The sequence below is a fragment of the Hyperolius riggenbachi genome, chromosome 3, assembly GCF_040937935.1.
Source record: "Hyperolius riggenbachi isolate aHypRig1 chromosome 3, aHypRig1.pri, whole genome shotgun sequence".
Classification (NCBI taxonomy): Eukaryota; Metazoa; Chordata; class Amphibia; order Anura; family Hyperoliidae; genus Hyperolius; species Hyperolius riggenbachi.
The window spans coordinates 329801905-329815648 of record NC_090648.1 but is presented as its reverse complement, the minus strand read 5'-3'; the positions used below and the strand labels follow the sequence as shown (position 1 = coordinate 329815648).

Here is a 13744-nt window from a genome sequence, read left to right as displayed (position 1 = left end):
TGGTTGTGACATACACAGAAATGAATGGACATTATTTTGTATGCTGGTGTTGTTGAAGATGATGCATTTCTTAAGGAAAGCCATTGTAGTAATTCTGTTCAGAAAATAACCTCCTGTGTTGTTGATTGCTAGGCCGTATGTACAGATGGATGAGCTTTCATTATAGAAATATTAATCTGTGCATTTGTGTGTCTTTGGCAGCTTGGGGAAACCTTGGGAATGTACTGAAGAGCCAAGGCAAGATTTCTGAAGCAGAAAAAGCCTACAGGAATGCCTTGTATTACCGCAGCAATATGGCTGATATGCTGTATAACTTGTAAGTATGTTCTACAACATGTTCTGTTACCTTACTGCCATAAGCCTTACCAACCACTGCCTATGCCATTTGTAAAAACATGGAAGAAAAGTGTATTCATGGCGTGAAACTGAAGTCATGTCTCTTACTGTTGCCCCATTTATTTTGGGTCAGGGTAGGGCACTTCATTGGAGGATAATAATGCTTTGCCCATGTATTACCTTATGCAAGGGGGTGTGTTCTGGACTTCTAGGATGCTGGTCTTTGCCCGGCAGTCTGGCACTAGAAGGCGCCAGATAACATAAGTCATGTGACCTCAACATATTGGCAATGGCTGGTAAGCTGAGAGGTGGAATCTGTCTTCATATATTTATTGCATTTACCTAAATTAAGGTTAAATGGCTGGTAGTTTGCTGGTTAAATTGTTGAACATTGTTGTCTTTCAGTTCCAACTGCTTGATTAGTAGTAACAAATGCCTTAATTTGCTGCACGTAGATCTGAATGTTTTAATTTAAAATGTTTTACCAGCTAATTTGGATTGGCTCATTTCCAAACTGTACACTTTTGGCATAAAATTTGCATGCAAGTCGTAAAAAGTAGCATCTCATTGACCATCTCCAATGCTCATCATAATTTTGCATTAGCATCAGATTGTATGTAGCTTGGAATTGGCCAAATCAAACTTGGCAGGACGTTCAGAAATATTTTGAAGTAGGCAATTATTTTAGCAAAACTGTGAAGAAGTGCACTTTATATGCAAGTTGGATTTACTAGCACCATATTGGCCATATGATTCTTCAATCATCACCAAGTTAAGTTTCTCCACCTTAACTTCATAACAATGTTGTAAAATCAAATAATCAGACATGTGACATAACGACTGCGTTTGTCCTTTATCAATCAAAAGGTTAAAGACACAACACCAAAAAGGTCACCATTTTTTTTAAAAGTATTTTAAGATTGATTTGTTTTAGATTTAGAGCAACATTTATAGGGGAAACCCCAAAGCCTTCCCTGATCATGTTGTTCTAACTCCCTGCATGCAGGCTTTGTATTAAAGTATATGTCCAGTCTCCATTGCATTTCACGCTCATTAGAACCTGTGCGTTACGCAACTGACCATTGTGAATCTACCCTAAACAAACATGCTTGTTTCAGGTGTGTGATTCAGACAATACTGCAGCCAAATAGAACAGCAGATCTGCCAGGCAACTAGTATCATTTAAAAGGAAATACATATGGCAGCCTCCACATACTTCTCGCTTCAGGTTCACTTGAGGCCATGTTCAGTGGTCAGTTGCCTAGTACCCATCCCCAGCTCTCCAAGGCAGCCTAGCACCCATCTCCAGCTCCCCAGCCGGCCTTGTACTCATCCCCAGCCAGTCTGGTACACACCCCTAGCTCCCTAGCCAGCCTAGCACCCATTTCCAGCCAGTCTGGAGGCTCCAGCCTGAGCCCCCTCCGACTCCAAGCCGTACTCCTCTGACTGACCTAAAAGCCCCTTGGTTCCGTGGGCTGAGGCTCTTGCACGTAACTTAATCTGACATTTGGCAAGCTTCATGCCATAGTAGAAATTCATTACAAAAATGCAAATGGTATAGTACAGTAAAGCAAGCTGAAGACAAAAACCTAAGCAATAAAAGGAAGGTTGGTGCATAAAACATAATAGGAAGATCTGTGAATTTGTAAATGACTTACTACTGTTCAGATCACAAACAGCTAGACTTCTGTATCCCTTTCCTGCACCACTAAAAAAATGGGCATGGCCGGCATGATTGCGAGGCCTCCTTTAGGCGCGGGGCCTTGGGCGCTCGCTCCACTTTACACCCCCCAAGGGCGCATCTAGACAAGGTGTAAAAATAACACCTAGTAGAAAAACATTAATTGATTAGGAGCTATTTTCTCCAAACATAGGTGATTAGCAATGAAAGAAAATAAGATGTTATGTGCACATGGTTGTATGTCTGAACAGAACACTGAGATGCTTCACTGCTCTTCCCAGCTTAGCTGTATACTTGAACCTCACTGCTAGAATAATCTGGATTTTGTGCCAGAATTTTAATGTTGTTCTAGGCCTTTGGATAAATTAAATTATATTGGCTGGTGTAATTCTGTTAAGTCTGCTCGTCTTAGACTACAAATATGGCATTTATTTTGACTTCCAAAACATCAGTTTTCTGTACTGTGAGGTCGGTTTCATGATGTGAATTTGTATTACCAGATATGTGGCAGCAAACTCCTGATGAGAGAGAGAGACAATTTCCGTAATATGTCATAGTTTATCCTGAATGAGCACTTAGCGTAACTTGTGTGAAGTACTAGGTCACCATTCATTCACTGCTTAATTGGTTCCATACGAAAACACACACAGTTTTAAATGTCTCCTGTGAGCTAATGCAACATGAGATCGATACACACGGAACATCCGCAAGTAATTTTTAGTCAGGAATCTTGTGCAATTAATACTCAATGCTTTTAATTATTTGGATCCAGCGCTGTGGAGCCAGGCTGGTAGGAGAAACCGTGATTACTTGGATGTGTAGTAGATAAATCAATGCGTTGTAATGACATCATGTATAAATATCTAATGTTTTGACTTGACTCTAGTCCCCTCGCAGTCGATATTTATTGAACGTCACCGTGTTTAAATTAGGACTTGAATATATAGCACGTACTGCTTACACAAATGTGTGTGCAATAACAGGTCTGCAGACAAGTGGTAATTGTTCTATAGGCTGCTAGATCGCACATCAGCCTACTTGCGATATTACGGTGCAAAGCGTGAATTCACTGTTTATAAACTGCCGAAATAAATTGCGTTTTTAATAAACACTCAATAAACCCCTAATTGTTTGGGTTGCTCGTACAGGTTGTCACAGGTATAACGTGAAACATGTTCCCGGTTTCATTCAGCTTCTGTTTATTCTGCAGTTTGGAATTCCAAAGAGAAATTGTCATTACATAAGAATTTAAACACAAACTCTGATCCTAGACTCCCGATGTGAGACAAACGTCCTGCATGGCAATATTAATGAATCCATTTTTTTTTTTACTAGATGTCGTTGAACATTTATATGAGGAAATAAGGTTTCTCAAGCTTGAGGTAACTGTTAGCCACACTTACGTGAGAAAGGCATATAAATCGCAATCTTTCCAAATCACCTTCTGAGCTGTCTGGTTTTTGTTACCCCTTTCCATTAAAAATTTCAGAACACATTGGCTTATGGGGAGAAACACTTCCTTGACACGTACATTCAATTAGAAGCACCCACGTGGATGAAAGTGCATGTGCTTAGTGTGCAGTGCTCCACTTCTCACCATATTCAGCTGGGGCTAATTAGAATACTGTGCCATGAAACATTGATACAATTACAGATCTTTTTTCCTATTGATGATTAAGAACATTTGTGTAACGTTTTGGTTGATGCTGAAGCAAGTTGTAAGAAAAGCTTTATTTTTATTTTTTACATGTTTTAAGGCTTTTTTGTGTAGCAGATTAATTGAGTTTACTTAGAAGCCTGCTAAAACGTATGAACTTTGCACGACTGGTGAATCCATGATAATCTATTTGCAAAGCTCTTTGTTTTTTTTTTTTAAAAAGGTAAATGCCAGAACTGTATGTACAGTATGTTTCTTTGGGTATGTTTGCAGGCTCGTACTGAACCAGCGAACCACCGAGGATTTGCTCGGTGGGCCCCGCCTCCACATCTCCGGTGGGCCCCGCCTCCAGCCTGGGGTGAACAAATCACTGCCTCTGCCTGCAGGAGAAAGATTCTCCTCTCAGCGTTTTGATCAGTCACGCTGAGAGGCTGCTGCAGGCTCAGGCTGGGCTGTGTCAGGGTAGCTCCGCCCCCCCATGTGATGCTGGGCTGGAGCGGCAAAGTTCAAAGACTCCAGCCCAGCGTGAGATTTACATGGAGCTGCTGTCAGTGGAGCCCTTCAGCCTAGACTACTGCCGAGGCCAGGAAGGGAAGCAAGAAGAGGCTACAAGGAGGGAGGCAGGGGCGGACATACAGCAGTGCAGATACAGGGGGCCCTTCAAGTTCAATTACTTGAAGGGCCCATTAAGATTCCCTCTCGCTACATTTAGAACCCGCAGCAGAGTCCTGCAGAGAGCATGAGGCTCAAATAGCAGCCTGGAGTGAATGCTTTGCCACCCCCCTTTTTTCCTCCTTCCCCCCCTCCCCAGGCTCTGGCTCCCTAGTGCTGAGATAGACGTCAGGCATACTCACGCTGACCTGACGTCTCTACACCATGTGAGGCACCAGCGCGGGAAATACAAGAGCCAGAGAGAGGATGAAAAACTGATGGAGCGAGGGAATGAACTATTGAGCAGCCAGCCATCCGTGACAAGCAGGGGGAGAGCCCAGACAGACAGCTGAGAGAGGAGCTGCAGCCAGAGCCTGCAAGTGACAGCCACCCAGAGAACGTAGCTGCCATAGCCAGCCCAGCAGAGTGCACAGAGAGCCAGTCCAGTCACATGACAGAGGGAGAGGAGGTAATGTACACTGCTCTGTCATCTTCTTTTTGCCCAAACATAATCTCTCTTTTCTATAACACTCTATCTGCCTACCCTCTGTTTCTCTCTCTGCTCACTCTCTGTTCAGCCTCTCTCTCTATCCCTCTGTCCCTCTCCTTCTCAACCTGTCTTTTTCTGTGCTGCCCACCTACTGACCAATAGAGATGTTGGCGAACGGTTCCTGAACCATTCGCCGGCGAACATCTCCCCTTGTACTACACCTGCGCTGGCCCGGCAGTGCGTGTCCTAGATTGCGCTCCTGTTGGCAGGCACTTTCTGCGCATGTGTGTAACGTCATGAGTGGCGTCACGCTCATGCACAGGGAGTGCCCAGCCACAGGCGTACGATCAAAGTGATCCGGAAGTAGTACTAAGCCCATAGAGATTTGCCCGCGAATGGTTTGGGCCATCTCCACTGACCAACTCTAACCATCAGTCCGTCTCTTGCTGTCCACCCACTGACTATCTGCTGCCCCTTTCCCCGTCCATCTCTTTCTCACCTATGTTTCTCTCTGCTCCTCTCTCTCTGGTTTATCTCTGTCTGCGACTCTGTCTCTCTCTCCGTCCATTTCTCTCTTCCTCTCTGTCCATTTCTCTCTGCTACTCTCTCTTTCTCCATCTCTCTCACCCTCTGTCTCTCTCTCTCTCTCTCTCTCTCTCTCACCCTCTGTCTCTCTCTCTCTCCATCTCTCTCACCCTCTGTCTCTCTCTCTCTCTCACACCCTCTGTCTCTGCCTCTCTGTCCATCTCTCTCTCTCTGTCTCTCCATCTCTCTCACCCTGTGTCTCTCTCCGTCTCTCTGTCCATTCCTCTTGCTCTGCCTCTCTGTCCATCTCTCTCTGCTCATCTGTCTCTCTCTGTCCATCTCTCACCCTCTGTCTGTCACCCTCAGTCCCTCTCCGTCTCTCTGTCACCCTCCGTCTCTCTGTCACCCTCCGTCTCTCTGTCACCCTCCGTCTCTCTGTCACCCTCCGTCTCTCGGTCACCCTCCGTCTCTCTGTCACCCTCCGTCTCTCTGTCACCCTCCGTCTCTCTCTCTCTCTCTGCCTCTCTGTCCATCTCTCTCACCCTCTGTGTCTCTCTCTCTGCCTCTCTGCCCCTCTCACTCTCACCCTCTGCCTCTCTCTCTCTGCCTCTCTGCCCATCTCACTCTCACCCTCTGCCTCTCTCTCTCTGCCTCTCTGCCCATCTCACTCTCACCCTCTGCCTCTCCGTCCGTCTCTCTGTCACCCTCAGTCCCTCTCCGTCTCTCTGTCACCCTCAGTCCCTCTCCGTCTCTCTGTCACCCTCTGTCTCTCTCTCTCTGACTCTCTGTCCATCTCTCTCACCCTCTGTCTCTCTCTCTGCCTCTCTGCCCATCTCACCCTCTGCCTCTCCGTCCATCTCTCTGTCACCCTCAGTCCCTCTCCGTCTCTCTGTCACCCTCAGTCCCTCTCCGTCTCTTTCACCCTCTGTCTCTCTGACTCTCTGTCCATCTCTCTCACCCTCTGTCTCTCTCTCTGCCTCTCTGCCCATCTTACTCTCTGCCTCTCCGTCCATCTCTCTGTCACCCTCAGACCCTCTCCGTCTCTCTGTCACCCTCAGTCCCTCTCCATCTCTCTGTCACCCTCAGTCCCTCTCCGTCTCTCTGTCACCCTCAGTCCCTCTCCGTCTCTCTCTCACCCTCTGTCTCTCTCTGCCTCTCCGTCCATCTCCCTCTCTCACCCTCTGTCTCTCTCACCCTGTCTATCTCTCTGTCCATCTCTCTCTCACCGTGTCCCTCTCTGCCTCTCTGTCCATTTCTCTCTCACCCTCTGTCTCTCTGTGCCACTGTCTTTTCTCACCCTCCGTCTATCTCTCTCTCCCCCCCCCCTTAAGGTGGGTACACACGTCAGATAAAAGTCTTTGGAAAATGAAAGATCACAGACTAATTTTACCCCCTTTCATGTAGTATGAGAGCCATACTCTACACAGTCTATTCTATGGAGCTGAACTCCCCATCAGATAAAAATCTTTGCAAGATGCTGCACACAAAGATGCTGTACACACACAACAGATCAGTATCTGCAAAAGATCAATCCCTGCAAAAGATCTGTTCCTGCAAAATGCATTCATAGTCTATGACATCTGCAGATCCCATGCACACCTTGTTTAATGGACATTCATCTGCAGATCAGACAATTATCTGCCGATCTGAAGATCCAACCTGGTGGATCTGATCTACAGATAATTGTCTGTTAAACAAGGTGTGTATGAGATCTGCAGATATCATAGACTATGAATGCATTTTGCAGGAACAGATCTTTTGCAGGAACAGATCTTTTGCAGATACTGATCTGTTGCATGTGTACACCATCTTTGTGTGCAGCATCTTGCAAAGATTTTTAACTGATGGGGAGTTCAGCTCCATAGAATAGACTGTGTAGAGTATGGCTCTCATACTACATGGAAGGGGGTAGAATTGGTCTGTGATCTATTATTTTCCAAAGACTTTTATCTGACGTGTGTATGCACCTTAACTCTCTGCTTCTCAAACCACCCTCTCTCCCACCTTCTGTCTCTCGTATTTCACCTCCTAGTGACCCATTGTTGCTGTATTGGTCACTTGTAGGCCTTGTGGTTGCTGCATTTGTTATTTGCTTGCAATCTCTTAATTCCTAAGTATAGCTAGTCTAATGTCTTAGATTAGTATTATTATTACCACCATATTGTTGTTTTTTATATAGCATTGACCTCTTTTGCAGCACTTAGTACATAGTCGTGTCTTTGACTGTCCTCAGAGGAGATCACAATCTAATCCTACCATAGTCATAGTCTAATGTCCTACCATATTATTATTATGTATTTATATAGCACTGACATCTTCTGCAGCACTTTACAGAGTATGTAGTCATGTACGTGTCATGTCACTGACTGCCCTCAGAGGAACTCGCAATCTAATCCATGTCATATGTATGGTAACTAGGACATTACTTTATAGTAAATGAGGGGGACTCTATACAAAGTTTTGCTGGGCAGCAGTGTTTCTGAATTACAATGTTGCTAAGTTCATGTACATTTGGCCATGTCCATGATACATTATGATCACGCCCACCGGTCATGCTCCTTTTTTTTTTTTTCACCACAATCATGGGATGTGTGGGCCCCAGGTTGAAATTTCTTTGGTGGGCCCCCAGGGTCCCAGTCCGACCCTGTATGTTTGTGTTATTTAAAGCCGACCCAAACTCTTGCACAACACACAATGAAAAGTCTTTATTCCACATGTGTGTCTGTGTTTGTTCAGGCAGATAAACTTGTCTAATTACAGTAGTTCTTATCAGCAACTGTTGACAAACTGCAGGAGAGCTCTGCTGAGGCAACTCTCCATATAGTAAACACTGAGGCTGAACCCTTTCTGCAAAAGTGAAACCAAGTTTTTTAAAAGATGTACATAAATTGCAATACTTATTTTTCCATAAAAGTTATGCTGTGGCTAATCTTTAGGAGAAAAGAGGAAGTCCACATTAAGTGAAATGTCTGTATTTACCTTCTTGATGGCAGGATCAGTTCTGCGCAGGTTATTTTGACCAGTAGAAGGAAGTCATAGAGTTGTTTGTGAATGCTGTTCCAGTAATGGAAGTTAGCAATAAGTCCAATCCTTTGATGTAACTTAAACTATTCTTCTATGCTCCTTTTAAATGTCAAAGCTTGTTAGTTGGAATTAAACCATATATAGATATATCAGCTGGTCTATTCAGAAATTATCGAATCCCAAATCAATTTACTCCTTCCTATTTTTTTTTTTTTAAATTTTACTTTTTATTGAAAAGTGAGGTGTACAGTGACAGAAAGAAAAAGCGTAAGTACATATGGTATTGCATATGGGATAACATACAGTTGGTTTACAAACAGGTCTATAATCAAATTGGCTTACAGATTTTAACCTAGCTGTACCATATTACATACTTATAACCCATTAATGGATTCCTGGTTATTCGGGGTCCCCCTGTTCACCCCACACCTCCCCTCAATTTTCTTATCTATAAGGAGAAAGAGGTATTTAGGAGAGAGAAGAAGAAAAAAGAGAGAAAAAAGAGAAAGAGAAAGGAAAGGGTTAAGGGAGGGAAGCACGCGGAGGTGCCACAGTCCCCACACGACTCCCCTACTCCCCAGCCGGTCCGACCATAAAAAAAAAAAGTGTTATTACACTATAATTCTGTATTGTGGGTGATTTGAGAGTAATAGTTATGACAACTCTGCTCTATATATAAATGTTTTATGTTAGCAGGGCTTTTCCTTCTTCAGATTCTACAAAAAATTCCCACCGTCTCCAGGTATCTCTGAATTTTGCTTCTCTGTTTGTGGCTAAGTGTATTATTTGTTCTAAATGCTTGAGGGAATTAAGTTCCATTAGCCAGTCGCTGAGTGTAGGGGCATGGGTGGTTCTCCAGAATTTGGGTATTGTCAGCCTTGCGGCAGTGAGGATATGACGAATCAAAGATTTTTTTATACGATTTTATAGGGCATGATATCTTTAACAGCAACAAGGTTGTCGGGTCATTGGGTACCTTAATATTACTAATAGATTCAGTTATCTTACAAATTTTTTCCCAGAAGGGTTGTATACGAGCACAGCTGTGCCAGATATGTATCATATCTCCCACCTCACTATCGCAACGCCAACATGTGGCTGGTATATCTTTGTTAAATTTGTGTAGTCTCGACGGAGTTCTATACCATTGTGATAATATCTTGTATGCATTTTCTTGAGCCCTGACCGCCAAAGAACATTTATTGCTGAATAGAAAGCATTTTGACCACTCTTTATCTGATAGGTTTATATTTAGAGATTGCTCCCATTCTGTAATAAATTTTGGTTTACTGTCACAGGTGTGTAACAGTAGAGTATCATATAGTGCTGAGATTTTGTGTTCTGTTGGGGGTGAGACAAAACACAAATGCTCCACATCTGTACTTTCTCTGCAGGCTAAGGAAGTATCAACCGTTGAGTATAGGAAATGCGATAGTTGTATGTATTCAAATTTTACTAGGGGTGAAATTTTGTTTTCTTCTATTAGTGAGGATAGTGGTAAAGGCTTATTGTCTTTCCATAGGTGCTTTACTTTAAGATCTTCTTTCAGAAGCTTACGCAGAGTAAAGGATGGGTTGACCCCAGGTGGAAAAAGTGGATTGCTCCAAATTGGCATTTCGGGGCCTACATATGAGGATATGCGGTGCTGTGATATAAGCCTGTCCCATATTTTCAGGGATGTAGAGGTAAGTATGGCTGGTTTGGGAAGAAGGCCTAGTCTATGTTTTGGGTAAATCCAAATACTGGCCCCCAAGTTGTGTCCTGCTATCTGTTTTTCTAAGGAAACCCATTGGGCCTGGCGGTGGTCATGTGTCCAGTCCATTACTCTATTGAGATGTACTGCGAAATAGTATGTTTTAGGATGAGGTAGGGCTAGGCCACCGTTAGCTTTGGATTTTTGTAAGACTTTTAGGGCTAATCTGGGTCTTTTGGATTTCCAGACATAGTTGCTCATTAGCTGAGATAATTTTCTCCAAAAGGACTCTTTTATAAGGATAGGTATTGTTTGTAACACATACAACAGTCTGGGCATCAAGTTCATTTTAAGGATGTTAATCCTACCCACCCAAGAATGAGACAACTGTGACCATGATTTAAGGTCCTTCTCGAAGGCCTCCAACAAGGGTATGTAGTTCAATTCGTATAATAATCTTAAGTTGGTGCATAGTTTTATGCCCAGGTAAGTGATGGATGTCTGTTGCCATTTGAATGGAAATGAGCTTTGGATTCCCTGCACCTCCCTGGGGGGGGGTTGATATGTTTAATATCTCAGATTTCTTGGAATTTATTTTGTAGTTACTAAGTAAACTAAACTCCTCCACTGTCTTAAGAAAGTTTGGGAGAGAGATCATTGGTCTAGTTATATATAATAATAAGTCATCAGCGTAGATCGCCATTTTGTGTTCCTTACCATGAATGGCTATCCCTGTAATGTCAAGATTATGTCTGATGTTTATAGCCAATTGTTCCATATATAGTATGTAGAGAAGGGGCGACAGGGGGCAACCTTGACGTGTTCCATTCCCAATGGAAATCACCGGTGATAAACATCCATTAATTTTAATTCTTGCAGTTGGGGATTGATAGAGGGAGAAAATTTTCTGAAAAAAGTTTGACTCTGAAGGGATGCCCCTGTTGACCATTACCCTTTGAAGAAATCTCCATGACACCCTGTCGAAAGCTTTTTCAGCGTCGACAGAAAGTAACATTGCAGGGGTATTAGATAACTGGGCTTGGTGCATTAGTAGTAAAGTTTTATACGTGTTGTCAGAGGGCTCTCTCTTTGGGACAAAGCCAACCTGATCGGTATTAATTAAAAGGGGGATTACCTGTTGAAGTCTATTTGCTAGGATTTTGGACATAATCTTTAAATCTACATTAATAAGTGATATGGGGCGGTAGTTTGAGCATAGTAGGGGGTCTTTTGCTGGCTTGGGGATGACTATTATATGAGTTTGTAGGGCGTGGCAGGGGGGTGGGTTAGATATGGTAAGACTATTGAAGGCTGAAACAAACAGCGGAGCTAGCTGGGATCTAAATTTCTTGTAATACTCTATGCTAAAGCCGTCTGGACCCGGTGACTTGCCATTGGGAAGGGAACACACTGTGGATAAAAATTCGTCTTCTGAAAATGGGCAATTCAATTCCTCTAACTGTTCTTGGGTTATGGAAGGTACAGGACAATTAACTCATCAAGTGCGGTCGGGGATTTGTCAGAGTAGGTGCTTTTTAAGTTATATAGTGTTGTATAGTATTCATGGAACACTTTAAGAATATCTTCCGTTATAATTGCCTTGCCATTTGTTTTTGTTTTTACAGCTGCAATATGAGATGATTGCTGTTTGGCCCTCAAAGATCTGGCTACCATACGACTGCACTTGTTATCATATTCATATAAGCGAGCCTTAAATCTTAGGAAGTTGTCTACTCTTTTGTGTTCAAACAATTGTAGTAGTTCTTTGCGTTTTAAAGTGAGTTCAGTAAGAGTCTGTTCCGCTAGACACTGCTTGTGCTGTTGCTCCAGGAGTCTTAATTCCTCCCAAGTTTTTTTAATTTGTGTGGCTCTTTCTTTTTTGTATCTGGCTCCCATTTGAATCATGGTTCCCCTTATAACGCACTTGTGCGCTTCCCACCTGCTAAAAGGGGTAGTTTCTTCGGTTTCTTTGCAATTGTCTGTGATATAATCTGTTAGTACTTGTTTATAGCGTTCAGCACAGGCAGTGTCCTGCAGAAGAGAGGTATTCATGCGCCATAAAAATTGATTCTGTAAGCCTATTTTACCTCCAAAATCAAGTATCACCGGAGAGTGGTCTGACCACGATTGAACCCCTATGGTCGCTGTATGCTTCCAGGAGAGCAAGGCATGTGATACTAGGATAACATCCAACCTACTGTATGTACCATGGGGGTGGGAGAAATGAGTATAGTCTTTAGCAGACGGATGGAGTGTTCTCCATATATCCATTAGCTGTAGTGAAGCTAGTTTTTTCTTGATAAACTTTAAGGCCTTGTATGATATTGGGGATTTTTTCCCGGTGCTATCAATCAAAGGGTCTAGAGTGAAATTTAGATCTCCGCCCAGTATCACATATCCCTCACTAAATTTGTCTAATTGTTGTAGGATTTTTGCGAATGTAGCTATTTGTGAAGTGTTGGGTAGGTATATACTCGCCAAAGTGAACAGTTTACCCTCTATGAGGGTTTTAACAAATACAAATCTTCCATCAGGGTCAGACACACTCTCCAGGACCTGAGCATTGCATGATTTGTGGAAAGCTATGGCTACACCTTTTGTCTTCTGAGCTCCAGGAGTACTTAGGAACCATTGAGGGTAGTATAGTGATTTACACAGGGTGGGTACTTGACCCTGTTTAAAATGCGTCTCCTGTAGTAGCAGGATTTTAGCTTTTTCTTTATGGAAACCATATAATAACTGTGAGCGCTTCTGAGGCACATTAAGACCATTTACGTTCAATGAAATTAACTTAAAGTGATCACCTTTCATCTTGGAGAGAACCACCCATTATACCACACCTGCAGGAAGGTTGCGGACCAGCTGGGGAGAGAAAAAGGAAAGAATAGGAAAACACAGGAAAGCAGTACTAGGCACAAGGGTGTGTCTAGGTAGAGAAGTACAATGGTGACAAAGGCACCTACGATTCTGCTGTTCCCTAGTGGGGAAAGTAACATTGCAGCAGGATCGGTAATTTGAGGCCAGGGCAAAGTTTGCCCTAACATCACTTGGGGGTAGTGAAAAGCCACGCGGCGGAGGCCCCAAATGAGCCCGCAGCCCCCAACTTACGCATAACAATTTAAACGAAACATGTACGACTTTAAGCAAGAGCCAGTGTGAACATTATTATAACCTGTTAAATCTCGTAGAACTATACCTTGATGAAAAACCTATAGTTGTTATAAGACATTGCATGATATCACCTGTATACATAAATGCAGTTATGATGTGACTTATAGGAGTTCAGCTAGCTATATATTAAGCTCATTTTAAGGAAATGACATATAGATCAGTTAAGGATATGAAGCTGTTTCAAAGCTATGTTCAATCCGTGCAACTAAGAGAAACCGGGGCTCCGATCTGTTTGTTGCATATATGACAATCGCAGTTCCATGGAGGAGATAGCAACTGCTATGGGTTTCCGTACAGTCAATGCAGATCCTGTAAGGGAGTACGAGTGACCCCTCTTACCCAGTTCAGGGATGCAAAGGCAAAATGCAAAAGGAAAAATAACTCTATGAAATAGTAGCTTAAGAAAAAGACTTACACTGGTTCCCGCAAAAAAGTCAACCGATTAATATGTTCAGTTACTCATTATAGTTACAGACCTTCTTCTGCTTCCGAAGGGGAATCATTTTTAGGTGCGTC

General features: G+C 43.1%; 1 protein-coding gene across 2 annotated transcripts in view; it reads left to right on the top strand.

Moving 5' to 3' along the window:
- Positions 1 to 13744, top strand: part of TMTC2 (transmembrane O-mannosyltransferase targeting cadherins 2) — a 422822-nt gene that overhangs the window by 239848 nt on the left and 169230 nt on the right. For both annotated transcript variants that reach the window (XM_068276851.1, XM_068276852.1), the window contains one exon: positions 202 to 316. In XM_068276851.1, the coding sequence (XP_068132952.1) occupies positions 202 to 316 (115 nt within the window). The remainder of the gene's footprint in view (positions 1 to 201; positions 317 to 13744) is intronic.